General features: G+C 41.4%; 2 protein-coding genes across 2 annotated transcripts in view; both read left to right on the forward strand.

The window, feature by feature from the left end:
- The first annotated feature begins 5,493 nt into the window (after positions 1-5,493).
- LOC124280438 (filaggrin-2-like) overlaps positions 5,494-21,343 on the forward strand; it is a 119,589-nt gene continuing 103,739 nt past the window's right edge. Inside the window, exons 1-2 of the mRNA XM_046716379.1 lie at positions 5,494-5,761; positions 5,901-6,176. Of these exons, the coding sequence (XP_046572335.1) occupies positions 5,596-5,761; positions 5,901-6,176 (442 nt within the window). The 5' untranslated portion in view covers positions 5,494-5,595. The remainder of the gene's footprint in view (positions 5,762-5,900; positions 6,177-21,343) is intronic.
- Positions 15,432-19,081, forward strand: LOC124280532. The gene is made up of 3 exons (XM_046716484.1): positions 15,432-16,083; positions 17,107-17,288; positions 17,326-19,081. The coding sequence occupies exons 1-2, from the start codon at positions 15,486-15,488 to the stop codon at positions 17,265-17,267; spliced, it is 759 nt and encodes a 252-aa protein (XP_046572440.1). The 5' UTR covers positions 15,432-15,485; the 3' UTR covers positions 17,268-17,288; positions 17,326-19,081.

A 21,343-nucleotide genomic window follows, 5' to 3' on the forward strand; every position in this document is an offset into this window, starting at 1 on the left:
CACAACTTGCTTTAGGTGACAGGGTGACAAAACCTGTCGGGTTGCCAGTAAGGCTATTAATGCATGTCATGCCTGTCACATCAGTAATGTATGCATGTGTCATTGTGAGGTTTGAACAGTATGCGATATAAGTCATATCAACTTGCACTGATGTGTGCAGTGTGTTGAGGAGAAAGGCAACCATGCCGACGTCTTCGCTTGGATGACGTCTGGCTGGTCTAGTAAGTGAAACAGAAGATTTTCTGGTTGCTGGTAAGGACCAGTCACTTTCTTCTCAATATGTGATTTATAATGTAAATATGAAATGTAGATGATGTAAAGATTTCCACGAGTCTGTCCAACAGTCAGAGGATTCCTAGCGTTGGCACGAAGACAAGTAGTTTAAGTGAGGTAATTGCATGCAACCGTCGTTTTATTACCGTCTTTGCAATGCTTGTGGTTCAACCATAATACGACCCAGAATATGTGGAGGGCCTCAAGGAAAATGACAACTGTAAAATTCTTTGGAATAAGCCCTTATACAGCCTCAGACGTATCCAAGCCAACAAAAGTGGCCTTGTCCTTTTTTATTAAACTAGTGAAATTCTGTATATGATTGAGTTTTCTGTCCCTTTTGAGACAAATGTGATTGACAAGATTCAGGAGAAGCATGTCAAATATGCGGACCTCGCTTACAATAAGTCACGTGCATCCGAAGAATTAAGTTGTTCGACTCACCATTGTTTTTGGTGCCCAGTACCTCTCAATATGCTGACTGACATTGGCTGAGAACCCGTGTTTACTGCCAGGACCACAGCCCTTCTGACACTCTGCAGGAATCTACACATTCTCCGGAAAGTTCTTGCTGGGTTCGAGAAGGCAGCGGTTCCTGGGAGATATATTTCACTGTCGGGGCTGCATGTAAAAGGGGCAAGAGCTCTGAGCTGAGTACGAACCTTACCTGTCTGCAGTGCCTCATTTTGTCCTTTTTGATAAGGCCACTGAATTTATTTTTTGTCATTTTCTGTCCCTTTTGTCAGCAATGTGATGACCAAGATTCATGAAAAGCATGATAAATATGCGCACCTCGCTTTTGAAATGTCTCGCTTGAATTCTAGTCGTCAGGCTGCTGAAAAACATAACAATTATCTGTAAAACATGAAATTTAGCATATTTTGGATTTTAACACGAAATAGGGTTACCGAAACACAATCGTGGAAAGGCAATAGCTACATGTGCAGCTGGAAATCTTGCAATAATGTTAGTACTGTTTCATGGACGAAACTCAGGACAGGGATGGAATACTGTTGCTTAGATACAAGTATTGCATGAGGAGGAGACAGGAATGCAAAATAGGTGTTCAAAATGGTGCCGGCATAGGTTAGACGAGTCTGTATGTGATAACGTCCAAGTATGCGATATTGATGCCTGTCTCACAGCCCTGGATCATGAAGTTTCCCAAGGATGAGCAACTGTGACATAGATATTTTTCTCAAAGTTTACAAACAGTTCTTGCAGTTTCTAATTACACAAAGAAGTAGAATCGATGTATTGCCCCTGTGTTTAGAAATTATTTTTATCCAAATTATGTCTTTTCAGTCTAGTCAGCAACAGAACAACTTTACACATGCGCTTTGTAAATGGTCCCGTCATAGGTCTGGTGACAATTCTATGCTTACAATCGCGTATACTTTCAAGTCTCAAATATGGTTAGTACCAATATTTCATAGCGTATTTTTTACTACTAACGACTAACAATGTGTGTAAATCGTTTATGTGTGTGTTTCGTTAAACATTGATTTGAGGCACAGTAAAGGACGTTATCCTACATGTGCTATGAAAAAGGACAATTTGGAAAAACGTTTAGCAGACGATCTGTGTGGAGTTGCTAAGTATGGTGACTGTAAAACATTTTGGAACAGTTTAAAAAGCTCTCTACGGAATAAAAACAAAGGATGTCCAATAACACCGGATACTCTACAGTTATATTTTAAGGATCTCTTAAACCCATCTAAACTTCAAACAGATGACGACTTTGATCAACATGTTTCTGATTTTATAACTAACCATTATTGTGATGAGTGTGTGAACTTCTCAGGTATAGATCAATTGTTGTCTGATAATATTTCTGAACTTGAAATCACTGAGGCTATTAGGAAACTGAAAACTGGTAAATCCCCTGGCGAAGATGGAATTCCTCCAGAATTTTTTAAGATTGGACAATCGACGTTACTTGCTTTCCTTAAGCCACTATTTAACTCAGTATTAGACTCTGGAATATTTCCAGATGCCTGGAACTCTGCACTAACCATACCTCTATTTAAGTCAGGTTGTGCAACCGACCCAAGCAACTACAGGGGTATATCACTCCTAAATGTTTCAGGGAAAATATTTACATCCATATTAGATAAACGCCTCCGTCTATGGATAGACTTGAATGGTATATTAACAGAAGCACAAGCTGGTTTCAGGATATGCTACTACAGATAATATATTTACCCTTCAGACTTTATGTTCCAAATATCTTTCTAAGCCTAAGGGGCGATTCTTCTGTGCTTTTATAGATTTTTAAAAGGCCTTCGACTATGTTGATAGAGCCAAACTTCTATATTTGTTACTTAAGTCAGGTTGCCATGATAAATTACACAATCTTCTTCATAATATGTATTCATCTGTAAAATCTTGTGTAAAGACTGGTAATTGTAAAACTGATATGTTCTCAACAAGTTCTGGAGTACGTCAAGGCTGCATTTTAAGCCCAATTCTGTTCATCTTTTTTTATAAATGAACTTGTTGCAGAAATATATAAATCCTGTAAACATGGTGTGTTTATATCTCAAGACATTGATGATATTATGATGTTACTTTTTGCTGATGATGTAAATATGTTTTCCTATATAGTTAATGGTTTACAGCAACAACTTAATGTTTTGCATAAATTTTGTATTACGTGGGGTTTGGGTGTTAATATTAAGAAAACTAATATTATTGTGTTTAGAAATGGAGGTGTGTTAAAAAAAGGATGAGGTATGGTATTATGGTAATACAAGGTTGAAATGTGTTTCGTATTATAAATATTTGGGTTTAATATTCTCATCCAGACTAAATTGGTCAACAGCCTGTAAACATTTATCTGTTCAAGCATCAAAGGCTATGCAATCTGTATATCAGTTATTCAAAAAGAATTCTTTTATTTCTTTCAAAACGGCCTGTACCATCTTTGATTGTAAGATTTTACCGATCCTTTTATATGGGTCCGAAATCTGGGGAACTAAATACTTTCATTGTATAGAAAAGGTTCATGCATCATATTTTAAATGCTTCCTAAATTTGGGAAAGTATGCTTCAAATAAGGCTGTATTAGGGGAAACTGGTCGTTGCAATATATTTGTACTCACCAGATTACGAGTAATAAAATTTTGGTTGATATTATTAAAAATGGATTCTTATAGGTACCCAAGGCAAAGTTATATGTTCCTAAAGCTACAAGATGATATTGGCAAGCTTAATTGGGCATCAGAGGTTAACTCAGTTACAGTTACTTTTTTCGACTGGATTTTCTCATGTGTGGATTTCACAAATGGTTGGAAATGAATGTAATTTTTTAAATGTTTTTAAGCAACGTCTTCAGGACATTTTCTTCCAAGAATGGTCTATGTCTATAAATAATTCAAGTTTCTTAGAACACTATTCTTCTCATAAATCTCTGTTAGAACCGGAGTTTTATATTATGAACCTACAAGACAAATCATTAATACGGGCGTTGTGTAAAATTTAGAATTGGCTTTCATGATTTTAGAATTCACTATTTACGCAAACCCAATAGAGCTTTCAGTGATGTAAATGAATCCATCTGTAAAAATTGTAATACAGGTAATATTGAAAGTGAATTTCATGTATTATTTGTGTGTACCAAGTATTTAGATTTAAGAAGTAAGTATTTATCATTTGTACAAACACCTGTAAGAGATGAACAAACATTGTCCAGTCTGTTAAATTCTAAAAATATTGATATTATCAAATCTATTGCAATTTATTTAAAACATGTCTTTAATGCAAGAAATGCCACCACAACCAACACGTGCATATAATTGTAGCAAGTGTATTTGTACTATAGGCCTTTAGGCCCGAAATACTGAATAAAAATGAATCTGCATCTGAATCTGAATCTGTTATCCTACATGCATTTACTATAGACTGGAAAGTCGGCCATGTTTGGTGCATGCAGAAACATGGGGTTGTGCACTATTTCAGAGATCAGACAGAACCGTACAAGACAATCAGCTTGTCACCTTCCTAATACTTAAGTGTTCAGGGGCCACTCTGGGAAGGGTTGTTAACAAGGCGTGAAAACTGAGGGGCCACAGTGTTTTGTTTCCTCAGTGAGTCAGTATGGTTGCTGTACAATTCATTGGTATTGGTACACACGTCTTTGTGTTATCTCTGACTGAGACTGAGTGAAAACGCCGTGTACCTGATGTGTAATATACTCCACTGATGGTGTCATGGCGCGGATAACGTTGCTTAATTCTGGTTCAGTTGATTCAGTAGGTAGACTGAACTGAGCAAGTAAATGTTACACATATTTTATTTAGTCCAGGTCCTGGACATGTTTTGGTCTACCCAGACGCTAGATGTATACCTAGCTTGACATTTTTCAAACCAGATTAATATATACGTACACCCAAAAATGGACAAATATATTAGCACATAGCACTAGACTTGAATACTATGGACGTTTAAAGATTGGCATTGAAGCAGGGAAATATGTGTACATTTGCAAACGACCTTGCTCGTGCTCAAGGATGTACAAGGCTAAATATTGATACATTGAGACCTCATAAACTTGCAAAGTCTGTAATAGTATGTACAGGTAAGTTAAACAATTTCGAAGATCTGTACCATTTCACTCTTATATGTCTATCTTTAAATAACGTTCGACAGCAATACATACCAAATGAACATTTAATTTAACCTTCAGCACAACAATGCATGTGCCCATGGCAACCACAAATTATCAAGATTTATGATTTGTTATGTTATGCTTCAAATGTGCCTTTAAGAGCAGAAATGAAATGCTAACCTTTTGTGAAAATATTGACGCATATGCATTTCATGTATATGAGCCTATGGCCTTTGATACGATAAACTTTCGATGACAAGGCGATGATCGGTTGTTAGACTGATAGCGCGTTATCGTGTTCCTATCCCCGGTTTATCTGGTCTGGATTTACTGACTGAAATGCTAAAATTAACTCACTCACTCACTGTTCCCCTTGGCAGTATTAGTTGGTTATTGTGCGTATTTGCCTCTACTTCTTTAACACAGATACAACTCGATTGGGGTTTAGGATGAAGATTTACGGAAATAGGGGATGCAAAATTTTACAATATAGAAACAACTAAAATATTCGAGATTACAGTGCAGATCATTGGTGCAATACGTTTCAGAATACCATCTTTTGGTTTCGGAAAGAGATGCGACAGTCTTTTGGTGACAGACAAAAACATAATAGGAGTGGAGAGAGAAGGAATGCTACACCTGTAAGAGATGGTATAAAGCTACTACAGCCTGGTGCCATCTGCGGCAGGAATAAAGTTGTATCGGATATTGAGATGGACAGAGGTCGGGGTGCTAGTGTCTCTGAAACTGAGAAGGAAAGAGATCGGGGTGCTGGTGTCTCCAATACTGAGAAGGAAAGAGATCAGGGTGCTGGTGTCTCTGAAACTGAGAAGGAAAGAGATCGGGATGCTGGTATCTCCGAAACTGAGGAGGGAAGAGGTCAGGGTGCTGGTGTTTCCGAACCTGGGTGCTGGTGTCTGGTGGGAAACTGAAAAGGAAAGAAGTCGGGGTGCTGGTGTCTCCGAAACTGAGCAGGAAAGTGGTCAGGATGCTGGTGTCTCGAAAACTGTGGACAGAGGTCGGGGTGCTGGTGTCTCGGAAACTGAGGTGGAAAGAGGTCGGGGTGCTGGTGTCTCCGAAACTGAGGAGGAAAGAGGTCGGGGTGCTGGTGTCTCCGATACTGAGAAGGAAAGAGGTCGGGGTGCTGGTGTCTCCGAACCTGAGAAGGAAAGTGGTCAGGATGCTGGTGTCTCGAAAACTGTGGACAGAGGTCGGGGTGCTGGTGTCTCTGAAACTGAGAAGGAAAGACGTCGGCGTGCTGGTGTCGTGGAGACTGAGGTGGACAGAGGTCGGGGTGCTTGTTCAGCTGGTAAAAGGAAAATATACAAGGCTTTTGGAGAGGAGGAGGGAGAATGTTTTGGTTGTGGAAGAAAATGGAGGAGAGATCAAAATACTATTGGAGGTGGAGATAGAGGAGACATTGATGAGGAAATTGGAGGAGAAGACGTTGTTGATGGCAAGCAGGGAGGAAGGTGGAAGGGATTTCAGTATATGACTGGAGATGGCGAAAGATCTGTTCTTCGTGGAGGAAGAGAAAGACGAGACAAAGATCTCACTGTTGATGGAAAATGGGGGAGAATATGAGAGGTTTGGATCAATATTGGGAGAGAGATAGAGTACATCCTTGGAGGTGGAGGAGGCGCTGTTGTCGGTGGAGGAAGAGAAAGAGGGTTCAGAGATGGCTCTGTTGGTGAAAAACAGGGAGAATATGGTGATGGCGGTGGTAAAATATGGAAGAAATACCATTACAACACTGAAGGAATTGATACAGGAAACGATGACGTTTGCGGAGCAATAGAGGTGGTACTCGGAGATGGTGCTGTGTTGGGAATGCAGGGAGAATGTGATAGCAGTGAAGACGAAAGGAGAGGAGATCGTTGTACTGGAGGAAGAGAAGGAGATGGCACTGTCAAAACAGCGCAGCCACAATACGTTGATGGTGGCAGAATTCGGACAGGAGATTACATCAAAAGAGAGAGAATTACGAAAAGACAGGACAGCGAAAGAGGACAAAGACTGAGCGTAGATGATGGCGACAGACACAGAACAGATGCTGTTGATGGAGATGGACAGAACCTGATGGTGGACATCGTTGCAGATGTTACCAATGTGCAGAACGGCCATTCCAACATTATAGTACATCAAATACATGTCAAGCATCTGATTGGTATGTATTTTCGTTATGATTTACTGTGTGCGATAACTGTAGATCCATTCTCTTTATATGATACATGACATTAGCGCGACAACAGATGTTCAGAGTGTTAATATTTTATAATGTTGACGGAAATAACCTGTTGAATAGAATATCTGTTCATCTAGACCTATATATTTCAGATAGCACATATGTTTTTCTCCTTTTGATATTCAAAAAATGCGTTTCGCTAATATTGACTTAACAATTTTGAAATTGTGTAAATCTGCTTGTTTGAATCTCTGGATGTTTCTTTACTCAACGTCTCCCATGAATGACATTGTGTTGATGGAAAGGGTCATACATGGTAGAATTGTAATTACTCAGAATTAGGTTTGAATGCAATTACAAACAAAGCCAGGGGATTTAGATAGCCTAAAGGTCCTCTGTTGATAATTATTTCAGTAATGCCAAGACGTGTTGGAAGAAGAAGGAAGCTTCGGCCAAGGTCACGGAAGGTAGCCAAAAGATGTACGCAGACTGTTGGTGAGGTGGCCAAGGTCACGCGACATACACAGACGGTTGGTGAGGTGGCCAATTTCACGCGACATACACAGACTGTTGGTGAGGTGGCCAAGGTCACACGACGTACACAGACTCTTGGTGAGGTGGCCAAGGTCACGCGACATACACAGACTGTTGGTGAGGTGGCCAAGGTCACGCGACATTCACAGACTGTTGGTGAGGTGGCCAAGGTCACGCGACATACACAGACTGTTGGTGAGGTGGCCAAGGTCACGCGACATACACAGACTCTTGGTGAGGTGGCCAAGGTCACGCGACATACACAGACTCTTGGTGAGGTGGCCAAGGTTACACGTCAAACCAAGTCTGTGAGGCGCTACTTGAGGCCACACGGCCAGGATCAGAAGGTCAAAATAAATCTCACGATTTGGTTCCACGTTTTAGTTCAAATCGAGATCCTGGTGGTCCTGATCGTGATGATGTTCATGCAGCATTAATTCAATCCTAACGTTTGCTGCATATAAAGGCGTGCGCAGGAGGGTGTATAACAATTCAAGAGTGTGTTATATGCCGGAAATGTGTAAAACAGTTGTTTCACTTGAAATAGGTATACGACACGTTGATTTTGCAAGTAATATTATAAAAATAGAATTCAGATTGAATTCATACCTTCCGAAAAAATATTTATGAGATTTATGTTCAACTAAGTGATCTACCTATTTGTAAACCACATTTTCAAGTTCAACATTTTGCCTGGATATCTTCCAATGAAATGTTAAACTTGCAAATATAGTTTACAAATACGTTAGATCACTCAGTTAAACATGAATCTCGGAAATATTTTTTCAGAAGGACAGAATTCACTCTAAATTCTATTTTTATAATATTAAACAAAATCAATGTGTCCTATTTCAACTGAAACAACTGTCACACGTTCCCGGCATCAATTCTGCGCATGCCGGGGTGGGGACGAGGGAGTGGGTGGGAGTGGGTTGGGTGGGCTTTTGTGGGTCAGGGAGGGTGGGTTAACATATTCCTGTATGGAATACAAGTGTAAGCCGCATCGGCTACATCACTGCGTGTGCAGTACATTGTATGCCTGTTGTTAAATAACACATTATTTACAACGGAACAGATTCCGTATCCTCAAAGAGGAATTTTGTAGATACTTCTAGATGTTTAGCAAGTATTTGTCATGCCAATTTTAAGCATGTACTGTTATCAGCTTGTCAACGAACTGCATAGTGTAACCCTTTATACTGTGTACCTCACAATAAAACAGTCGAAAAGAAAGCCTTTCTGTGTATTATATGTGTATGATAATATTTAGATGTGTATTTAAGGATCTCTCCTTATGATGAACGGAGTAATGCACAACAAAGTCTGGATTCTGTTTCCGTGGCGAATAGATGCCGTCATTTGGAATCTAAAACGTCATAACAGAATTTGACAAACATGGCGGCATATCAGCTTCACGTGTCAGCTGCCATTTAGTCACTGTCGTTTGCCTGTTTTAGTGAACCTCGTGACCACATGCATGGTGGCGACAAATTAACCAATGATGATAATCGAATCAGGGTTCGAACTACCAGTATGGACCAGATGTTCCCAACTGTTTCCCCTAAATACACGCGTCATTATCCCACGATGACCTGGGTGGCCTCGCCAAGCCGATTCATTCAAGGTGTGGCAGTCATCACTTTGACGTCTTGTCAACGCATATATAATCCGATATAACATGTCAATAGCTCTGTATGAATGTTTAATGTATATTTAGTATAGTATTGTGACTTCCATAGGTTTCTATAGAGCATGCTAATGGTTACCGTTGAGACGTCAGATTGAGAGCTACTCCACAGTTCAGTACAAGATGTCCTGCCTCTGTGACACATGCCTCGGCCTGCTACCAGTGGACGCCAACGGTGAAGATGGCCAGGCTTTATTTACCTGTGTGTACTGTAAGAGGAGATTAAAATACACGTACCACCATTTTCTAACACATACCGACATGTGAGCCGTGAAGAAGAAAGTGTGTTTCCAGAATCCCTCCTGTGCATGTCACAGGAAAGTGCAAGAATAAAACCCCACGCTATGTTTGGGCGACTGACAGTTTCACTCATGCCACATGACGGATAAGACGTCCTCTTTCAACATAAAGAGAGCTCCTGATGATATACCTCGAGACATTTTAGCCAAGTTTAACAAGACCAAGTCAAGTCGAGAAAACCACCCTTGAAGAAAACAACGGCAACAAACAGGAAGCCGCAGAAGAAGAGACAGGTTGCACCTAAGAATAAGAAGAGACAGGTTGCACCTAAGAATAAGAAGAGACAGGTTGCACCTAAGAATAAGAGATGAGGTGAGGTGAAATTGGGTTTAACGTCGTGCTTGAGAATATTTCGCTCATATGACGACGTGCATGCGTGTGTATGTGTATGTGCAGTTGCTTGTACTAGCCCAGGCTTAAGCTGGTTTTATAGTGCTAGCCCACTGAGATACCACGCCGCAGTGAAGCATGAATACCCCACTTAGACACATTATACTGACTCCGAGCCGACCAGTCCTTGTTACACCCATTAATGCCGAGCGCCAGGCAGATACCAACAAGTACCATATTTTAACGTCTTTTGGTATGACGCTGCTGGGGATCGAACCCGCGCTAAGAATAAGAGACAGGTTGCACCTAAGAAGAAGAAGAGACTGGTTGCACTTAAGAAGAAGAGACAGGTTGCATCTAAGAAGAAGAAGAGACAGGTTGCACCTAAGAAGAAGAAGAAGAGACAGGCTGCACCTAAGAAGGAGAAGAAGAAGAAGAAGAGACAGGTTGCACCTTAGAAGAAGAGACAGGTTGCACCTAAGAAGAAGAGACAGGCTGCATCTAAGAAGAAGAAGAGACAGGTTGCACCTAAGAAGAAGAAGAAGAAGAGACAGGTTGCACCTAGGAAGGAGAAGAAGAAGAAGAGACAGGTTGCACCTTAGAAGAAGAAGAGACTGGTTGCACCTAAGAAGAAGAGACAGGCTGCATCTAAGAAGAAGAGACAGGTTGCACCTAAGAAGAAGAAGAAGAGGCAGCTTGCACCTAGGAAGGAGAAGAAGAAGAAGAGACAGGTTGCACCTTAGAAGAAGAGACAGGTTGCACCTAAGAAGAAGAGACAGGCTGCATCTAAGAAGAAGAAGAGACAGGTTGCACCTAAGAAGAAGAAGAAGAAGAAGAGACAGGTTGCACCTAGGAAGGAGAAGAAGAAGAAGAGACAGGTTGCACCTTAGAAGAAGAAGAGACTGGTTGCACCTAAGAAGAAGAGACAGGTTGCATCTAAGAAGAAGAAGGGACAGGTTGCACCTAAGAAGAAGAAGAGACAGGTTGCACCTTATAAGAAGAGAGACAGGTTGCAGCTTAGAAGAAGGACCAAAAGACTGTACTGAATATACAGCCTGTGAAAATACAACATGTGTCAGAGAAGAGGGCTGTGGTGGAACGGGCACTAGCTGTCTTGAAGCGTCAACAAGCAGCCTTAAACCATCACATGGGTGAAGGGTATAAAAGAAAGCTTCAGACCTTCTAATTGCATACCGTATTGGATCACCATGGGGGATGCCACCTGTGAGAAAATATTTTCAAGGAGAGATGTCATGTTACGACACAGAAGAAATAAACATAACCTAAAGACATCTCAGTTACACCCTTCTCCACCGCCGCCACAAGTCCAGCCACCACCGCCGCAAGTCCACCCGCCGTTACAAGTATACCCACTATCTCCGCCGCCGCAAGTCCACCTGCCGTTACAAGTCCACCCACTATCTCCGCCGCCGCAAGTCCACCTGCCGTTACAAGTCAACCCACTATCTCCGCCGCGGCAAGTCCACTCGTCGCTGCCTCATTTACCCAGTACGTCGGATGTTCGAGAACGATTCAAATTCCTGATTCCCTCCAATGTGCTCGTGGTGGGAACCAGTGGCTGTGGAAAGTCAGTGTTTACCTTTCATCTGCTACGACATGGCCATTATATCAACACATCCGCGAACAGCTGCCTCATGTGACGTTTGTGAAAGGAATTCCCTACGATATATTGGACGAGGATTACTTTGATGCTCGTCAACGGAACGTTTTGGTGTTGGATGATTTCCTGGCCGAAGCAAAGTATCACAAGCGTATTTCACGGCTGTTCACTCAAACCTCCCATCACAAAACTGTACTGATCTTTCTTCTGCTACAAAACGTGTTTCAGAGAGACATTGCTTTGAACGCTCATTATGTCAGCTTATTTCATTCGCCCATAGATAAACATCAAATCAAAGTTTTTGCCTGGAGAACTTTCCCCCAAAACATGGATCACTTTATGGCCATGTATGAAAAAGCCGCCGAAAAACCCTTTGGACAACTCACCATCCATCTGAAACCTAGCACGAAAGACAAGGATCGACTGCATGTCAACCTCATAAATGATGACAACGGGAGATCAACAGCACAGTCCGAACCCGACCTGCTGACGGACCAGTTCGCCACGAAAATCGTGGGTTTTAGTAAATTTCTCCAAATATATTTTGAGATGATCCCCACGATTGTAAGTTTCACTAAGTTGTCATAGAACTGTACTTGATGTATTGAGACATTGGATATATAGGAAACACAAGCAAACTCTTCTAATGGGAATCGTTATAGTTTTGTGTTGCATGTAGCTGAAGAAAGTTTTGTAGACGTGTGTTTTATTCCAACAACGTCATACATTCATTAGTTGTCTTGGGATATAAACCTACATGAACATTCATTCATTCATACTTCGCCACTATTCATTGAAATATACCGGTTACATTTATGACAGATAACACATACGCAACAAATATAGGTTCCACAAGGTGAAAACCCACGACCTCTCTGATTTAACCACCTTCAAAATATAAAAATGTACAATACATCCACTCTTACCTATAATGTAATACATACGGTAAACGTATCGCTTCACTGCATGGTTAAACAAACCTGTGTGTCGCGAATAGAACTCGAAGTTAATGTTGTGTCGCTGGTTGTTGAGGATGGAATGTCTCTCTGTTTTATTTAGGGGTGGTGTTCTTGGGGGTGTTTCTCGCGGAGATACGATTGTACATTCAACAGCCCCCAAACCGTGTTGACTCAAGCCCGTCCGCTCGTGTGGCATTTAAGTACTTTCAACACGCACGCACGCGCGCGAACACGAGACATACCCTTTACTCACACTTTGGAGTAGATAGCTGGGAGTAATTTGGTCCGTGGTCACACGTTAAAATAATGCAGAAGCTGAGGTCGCTAGCTGAAATAGGTAGATTTTGTTTGCCATCGCACCGCTAGACAAGGGATGTATGTGTTACGATTCATCTATATACGCCACTAAGTGGCAAAGGAACAAGCACGCTCTTGTGATAAAGAGAGCTTATCAGGGACCCTGAATTTCCAAAAATAGCTGTTACGGTTAATAATTTGCCGTGACAAAAGGTTTAAGAGTCCCCTTTGAACCAGCAAAATACAACAAAGACAAGTCTAAAATTTTCAATAATATATTGAACAGACAATGAGCAAGCTACAAAGAATGACAATACAGATTTCTAGTACAATTCAATTGTGTCACAAATCTAAAATATTGGGTCACAAATATAAAATATTCACGGTGAGGACAGATATACTGATTGAAGGTTGTTTAATTATCACTTAATCAATGTGTTATTACAAATTACAAAACACACACTCTCATAACATAGTATTATATTCTTTAATATATTGAAGAGAAATAAGGAAGGAACTTTCAGTGTGGTTCTGGAGGCTTTCTGCCCTGCAAATGATTCACAATTAAACAAAAATCTGCTTCGTATACTGCGGCTTTGCTATGACGTCATGCATTCATGTGCATATTCCTGAGTTGTCATGCCTTGTTACGATCACGTGACTTGGATGAGCCAATCAACGTCTGATCCGGGTTGGTCCGGCAAAAGGAAGATTGGAGGACAGCTTATCAGGGTCTGAAGATACATTTGCATATCCATGATTTTTTCTTACCACAGTGTCTGTCGTCATAGCTACGATCCATTAACCTCGCCGACCTATGACATACGGCATTTTATTTGCATATATATTATGGCCTGTGACTATATATAGCATTCATTTGCATATTCATGAGTTTTCTTAACTTGTCGTCGTCGTCATAGCTATGATACGTTCACCACCTCGCTGACCTATGACGTCCGGCATTCACTTTGCATATTCATGAGTTTTTCATGCCTTCACTAAGGTCACGTGATTTGGATGAGCCAATCAACATATAGCTACGATTCATTAACCTCGCCGACCCATGACATCATGCATTCATTTGTATTTTAAGGAGTTTCATGCATATTAATGACCCATGTGTTAAATCAACACCGATCTACAGCAATCTACACCGATCTGCATTATTTATTGACTGTCACTAGTCATGTTTTTAAAGTATGAATGGATGGTTGACAGTGTCACATGAGGTGTAATAATATCTCCTTGTTGAATTACTGGCCCCTACCAAGCTTGAGGCTGATAGCATCACGTGACATTATACAAGCCTGCACGGTATAATGCACACCTCGGAATGCACCTAGCTGATTGGTTAACAATGACGTAGCTATTGCAAACAGGACTGTATATAAGAGCTGACAGTCACTCTTATTGCGTGTTAACACGGGGTTTACAGCTAAGGTTGTTTCGACCAGGCTCTGTGGTAGGCAGGACAGGTAAGTGTCACTTTCTTCACTTTACTTTCCTAGCTTGTCCAAGACGGAATTCCGTCATGAAAGTTACCTACAAGTGTTTCAATACTTCAGTTATATTATTATAGTATAGTATATTTATATAGCGCATATATCCACACCAACTGGTGCATGCTCAAGGCGCTGGTATTTTTCCCTCGATCATTGGATGTCAATCTCAACGGCACATCGTATTATCAATCTCATCTCCCTGGGGAGTATACAACTCTTGCTGCCACTAGGCGCACCGAGTTAATGTGGCTCTCTCATCTTGATGTGGCCATCATCTGGTCATATACCAACGGATTCGTGGGTTCTTTAAAGTGCACAGGGTTGTGTACTGTACACTAGGGGTTGTGACAACACGGAAAGAGTCTGCACACAAAGTTGACTCAAGGTTTTACACCCGGTCACAGGTGGGCTCGATCCGGCACCTCAACCTCGCTGGATCACTAGCCTGGCGCCTTAGCCAGCTCGCCCACCGCCCACCTTACCACTATAACAAAGGCAATTGTCAGTGATTCACTATCAAATTGGGGGCGGTGGGGTAACCTGTTGGTTAAAGCGTTCACGCCGAAGACCCGGGTTCGACTCCCCACCCGGGTTCGAGTACAATGTGTGAAGCCCATTTCTTGTGTACCCCGCCGTGATATTGCTGGAATACTGCTAAAAGCGGCGTCAAACTAAACTCACTCACTATCAAACTGTGTTGGCATATGGCGTTTTCCAGCGTATCCTGGCACTCGTCACAAACACATGCGAAGACACGGCAACTCTCATACACCCTCGTATACATACACATATAGCATTACGGCATAACTCAAATCAATATGTTACTATAGATTGACCCACTTCCAATGCTGCAGCAAACAGCTGATGAAGTGAACTCATGACTGTCCTGGTTGCTGCCTTTTTAACATGTAAATTATACAGGTCAAATTACGTGTGTACGTTTGTATTCAAGGTAAATACACGTATGTACGTAGATTTCTAGAATTTAAGAGTGACTTACTTCAATCAGAGTATTGGATGTCCTTCGCAAGACCCCTCTGGCTCTGGTATGCAATATAAGTTACTAGTCTATGAAATCGTTTTAGGATTTGTCGTTTGTAAAGCTGATATAATTCTTTCTACATTTCATCACAGAGACAACGGCGAGTGGCGACATACGAACCAGGGATCTGTTCAAAATCCGGGGCAATGTCTGAAGCTAGGGGGGCGTGCTACGTCATACCGTCTGGCTTCGAGCCAAACAAACAATTAGAGTACAGTTCTCAGCATATGAACGCCCAAAATACATGCCTATCACAGTCAAAGAAAGGTAGAAAAGGAAAGTTGAAACATGCCAACCAGTCTTTACAATCTGACCAAAAGCCAGACAGCTGTAAGAAGCGTCTCTGTAATCGTCCTCAAATCGATATACGGCGCATTGTACAAATCGGGCACAATAGAAACACCATTTCCTTTATTCAAAAGAAAGACTCCAATGCTAGCGTTAGCAATACAACTATTGTACAACTCGGGGACAACAACATTGTATATGTATACTTAGGTGACAAACTCCCCATGAACATACTGCTAGGAGACACGGTCGTCGTGTACGTCCCCCCTGGGTGTGACGGCAGGCCCCGGGTGTTTGTCTGCGAACAGAGAGGACCTGACAACCAGATTGTCACCCACTGTCGCCACAAGTCGCCACGGATCTTTGAACGACAGACATTTGACAACTTCCGGTCACGACACTGTCACGTGATCAGATCTGTCCTGCTGCCAGCTGCTTCCGGCTCCAGTAAGAAAGGTAAGTGTTGCTATGGGCGGAGGGCACTTTGGGTCTGGCATTGTCAGTTATGTTACACTGTTAGTAAAGTAAAAAAACAAATTAACAAGGCTAATGGCCCAAGTACAGTGTAGATACGTATCATATACGAAGTGGTGGCACAATAACAAGATATTGTGTAGTGTTGCCATGGACGGATGACATCTTAGAACTATATCGCACACAACAGTACCGTATGTGTCTAGCATAAAACGTTTTGCATGGGTTCCCCGAACCAAGAACATGATAATAAAGATATAGAAGTTTGTAGTAATGTTCTGAGAGAGTGTACATTTTTTTTTTTTAAATGGTATTTGAAAAATATTTGTGTGTGAAAACATCATACATAGGGCACACTAACATAAAATGTAACTCGTCTTTATAATGTATTTTCTAAAAGGATAACATGTAATGTTTCAAACAATACCCTCCGGCGAGCCAAGCTTTTGTTTTCCTAGCTTGAAATTCTCAAATTCTTAATAATGATGAGTATTTTGTTTGGTCACTTTAAAATAAGACTTAATACTTTTAGTAAAATTTCAATCATGTCACAATACGTTATCACTGAGTCTGCTACTAGCCGGGCTGTGGTATCATTTGCATTTTAATTACTGTAACAATGTCATGATCATGATACACAATACAATAACAGTAACCGAATTGCAACACTATTACAACATTGTATTAATAATGCTATTTAAGTGTTTGGGACCCCCATTTTGTAGTCCAGGACCCCTGAAAATTCAGAGTATGAGTCCAAGGGACCTTCAAAGAAAATCCTTGTCATGGTAATCCAAAACTAGGAATTGATGCTCAGATGATCGACCATTGATTTAATCCAGTTTCATCCCTACACACTCACCCACTAACACTCACTCACTCACTCACTCACTCACTCACTCACTCAAGAAGAGTAAAATATATGAACAATTAACCAACATAATAGACATTGGAGTAGACATTGAGTTTTTTCGAAACGTGTATAAATATGTTCCATCTTGTCAGCTGCGGGCCGTCATAAGCCGTTGACTCCCGGGGACTGCGATGTCGTGACCATCAAGCATGGTGGCTCTCATCGGACTCACACAAGAAGAAGAGTGAAACCTCATAGCAGGAAGTACCCGCTTCTTCATCCCATCGGGGTCAAGGGCACCAGAAAACTGTGAACCCTGTGTGCCTGAGAAGAGGAATCTCTTGAACGTTTTGGCTCTCATCTATTTATAGATATATTCTCAGGCAGTTTCGAAATGGACGCATATTCCAGTTAGGGATACCTTGTAAGCCATATTGGCTCAAGTCTAAGACATTTGTACATTCCCTAGCCATAACTTTCAATGTTAGTATAAATATATTGCACATTTATATTAGCATATGTTATGTACCCATGTAAGCCATATTGGCTATACCAATAATAACTGTAAGTATATTATACATAACACCTTGCAATGTTAGCATATATTGTACTGCCACCTTGTATAACATATACACATGTATATTTATCATATACCATGTGTTCCTGTAAGCCATATTGGCTATATCAATAACAACTGTAAGTATACTATACATAACTTGCAATGTTAGTATATATTGTACTGCCACCTTATATAACGTATACACATGTATATTTATCATATACACTGTGATCCTGTAAACCATATTGGTTGTATCAATGTCAGCTGTAAGTTTATTATTCACAACTTGCAATGCTAGTATATGTATTGTACGTCTAGATGGCATACATACATATCCTGTATATACTATGTTCCCTTGTAAGCCATAATGGCTGCAAATAGTCTTATATACAATCTTATGAAAACACACACATTTCAATGCTTAATATTGCACAATACCACTGTAGTGTGTTACATCGGTAAGGCACTGATCTGGATGTTAACGTGTGTCACTGTAATTTAGTCGTATCGTGAGACAAAAACCTGTAAAATCATTATGATATACAGTTTACCTCTGTCAGATTGAAAGCCTTGTTGTACCTCTGTCAGATTGAAAGCCTCGTTGTACCTATGTCAGATTGAAAGCCTCGTTGTACCTCTGTCAGATTGAAAGCCTCGTTGTACCTCTGTCAGATTGAAAGCCTCGTTGTACCTGTCAGATTGAAAGCCTCGTTGTACCACTGTCAGATTGAAAGCCTCGTTGTACCTCTGTCAGATTGAATGCCTTGTTGTACCTCTGTCAGATTGAAAGCCTCGTTGTACCTCTGTCAGATTGAAAGCCTCGTTGTACCTGTCAGATTGAAAGCCTCGTTGTACCTCTGTCAGATTGAAAGCCTCGTCGTACCTGTCAGATTGAAAGCCTCGTTGTACCACTGTCAGATTGAAAGCCTCGTTGTACCTCTGTCAGATTGAAAGCCTTGTTGTACCTGTCAGATTGAAAGCCTCGTTGTACCTGTCAGATTGAAAGCCTCGTTTTACCTCTGTCAGATTGAAAGCCTCGTCGTACCTGTCAGATTGAAAGCCTCGTTGTACCACTGTCAGATTGAAAGCCTCGTTGTACCTCTGTCAGATTGAAAGCCTTGTTGTACCACTGTCAGATTGAAAGCCTCGTCGTACCCTGTCAGATTGAAAGCCTCGTTGTACCTCTGTCAGATTGAAAGCCTCGTTGTACCTATGTCAGATTGAAAGCCTCGTTGTACCTCTGTCAGATTGAAAGCCTCGTTGTACCACTGTCAGATTGAAAGCCTCGTCGTACCTGTCAGATTGAAAGCCTCGTTGTACCTCTGTCAGATTGAAAGCCTCGTTGTACCTCTGTCACATTGAAAGCCTCGTTGTACCTATGTCAGATTGAAAGCCTCGTTGTACCACTGTCAGATTGAAAGCCTCGTTGTACCACGGTCAGATTGAAAGCCTCGTTGTACCGCTGTCAGATTGAAATCTATGTCACAAAGAGAGCATGTGTGTCACCATTTGCACATGTGGCACACATTTAGACATTGTGTACATGAATAAAATGTCTAATGAATCTATATCATTGTTATTCTATTATTTAAAACTATCTGTATTGAGACATATAGGTCCAAGTCCTTTCAAACAAACATCTTGACATTGTACCTATATTGCAACCACACAGTAGAACATCGCATTGGTACATCTTGGGTATATATAACTAACGATGCTGCTAAAACCTTTGTATTTGATCGATATATCACTGGATATATCTCATATATCACACATGATGCAAGCTAAAAGTACTCATGGACCGATAAAAACGATTGTCTGAAGTATCCAAGAAAACTCCATCACAGCTGTGTTAGAGACTGATGTCCGGGAAACCATTTCGTTGGTTTTTGGCTCGTCACACTGCACTCAGCAATATTCCAGCTATATGGTGGCGGTCTGTACATTATCGAGTCTGGGCCTGACAATATCGTGAGCATCATCATGAGCATCGATCTACGCAATTGGGATACGATGACATGTGTCAACCAAGTCAGCGAGTCTGACCACCCGATCCCGTTAGTCGCCTCTTACGACAAGCATGGGTTACTGAAGACCAGTTCTAACCCGGACCTTCACTGGTTCGGGTAATGAATAATCCTGCAGAGTGAAACACAAAGGGATTTTTTTTTATCTACATCAGAGCATATGCTATATAAGAAGCATTATCTGATGCCATCTGATACCAAAACAACAATGGTATTTTTGGAATCATCAGTACTCATCAACGACCAAATTAATAACCCAACATAACTGTTAACTCTTTAAACAAAGTCACAGCCAACTAAAAAACATTATGCAAACTTGCTGCATGACTGGAAGAAATAGAATCGTGGCGAGAGCATTCGGTGTGTCTACACTTTGGTAAGTGAACCTGTGGCATGGTACGTCACGTGACCGACCTAAATCAGACTGGTCCCGCGTCACAACGTCATCCTGCGACAACCCTATCTCCACCATGGCTACACAGCTGAATCATCGACTACAGCAGATTCTGGGATTGCCAAAGACATCAAACCAGACATTGGTGAACCACCTTTGAGAGGTTGGGGTCAGAGCCAGACCTGCTGGAACACGTGTACCGTTGTTCAGGGTACATCTTTACCCTATAAGGCTCTTTTCAGTAGAACTTGTCAACGGGTTGTTTTGAGAACGTAATGACGAGAATTATGTGTTTCTTTCAGTTTCATTCAGCTTGATCTTAAAAGGGTTTGTAATTGCAATTTTCATACGAACGACCTGTAAATAACAAAGCATGATGCATGTTATGTTTCATATATTTTAGGGCGGAACAAATATTTTAAAATATTAAATTTCATACAATCATGTCTTGTATTGCCTTCGTTAGTTGAATATATTCCGTAATATTTCAGTTAATCCCCAAGTTAATGTACAGAAGTGTAGACGACTACCACCTAACTGAACCTGCTGCTGAATCACGACGAATCATAATCAGTTCCAATCAGGGATTCCAACCCATGGCAAGACGCCCAAATCCAAGCCCAATTTAATACAACAAGGCACCTATCCTCATCGCACTACTAAGTCGGTGGTGTAACAATAAATGTTATTGTGTCAATGTGTTCTTTCTTCAAAGACTCCATGGTGTCGGTCGGTTCCACCTGGCCTTTCTTAGCCTGACTGCAGCACACCACACTTCCAAATATAATCAGTCCAAGGAGCACCGTGCTCCCGAACCCGCCAACCGCCACCAGGAACCCGCTGCCTAGAACGTCAGCTGACTCCACCGGAGTTGCAGTTGTAGTCGTTGACTTAGTTGTGGGAATTTGAACATGAACGCGGAATGTTTTCTCGTCCTTTCCTTTATCGTTGACAGCCTGAACTGGCCATAACCCGTCATGAGAAGCATCAGCAGTCAAAACCGTGCTGACATCCCTTGTTGTCGTATACCGGGGGTCGAAGATGGAGACACTTGAAGCTGAGATTATGGTCCCGTCGGGTCTCATCCAGGTCACATTCGGAAACAGATCACCCTCAATCTGACATGAAATGTGTAGCAGATCTCCCTGTTTCACGGTATAGAGATCCCCGCACTTTAGAATTTTGGGGGGAATACAAGTGAAGTCCTTATCTTCTGCATGGTAAATCGTATGGTATTTCAGTACACTTGGAGCAGAGCATACCGGAACATTGCCCGAATACACGGAGTACATCACGCTCTGGTTGAGGTTCTTCAGCCACTGAATGTCGCATGTGCATCTCCAGGGGTTGTCTGAAAGATGGATGATCTGCAGCTTCTGGAAGATCAGCTGGAATAGTTGCTAATTAAT

Source organism: Haliotis rubra, unplaced genomic scaffold (assembly GCF_003918875.1).
Source record: "Haliotis rubra isolate DU_JTF1 unplaced genomic scaffold, ASM391887v1 Scf1077, whole genome shotgun sequence".
Classification (NCBI taxonomy): domain Eukaryota; kingdom Metazoa; phylum Mollusca; class Gastropoda; order Lepetellida; family Haliotidae; genus Haliotis; species Haliotis rubra.

Coding starts and splice junctions, on each gene's coding strand:
- LOC124280532 (XM_046716484.1), top strand. CDS start 15,486: ATGTCTGAAGCTAGGGGGGCGTGCTACGTCATACCGTCTGGCTTCGAG. Junction 16,084..17,106: donor TTCCGGCTCCAGTAAGAAAG/GTAAGTGTTGCT, acceptor CCATCTTGTCAG/CTGCGGGCCGTCATAAGCCG.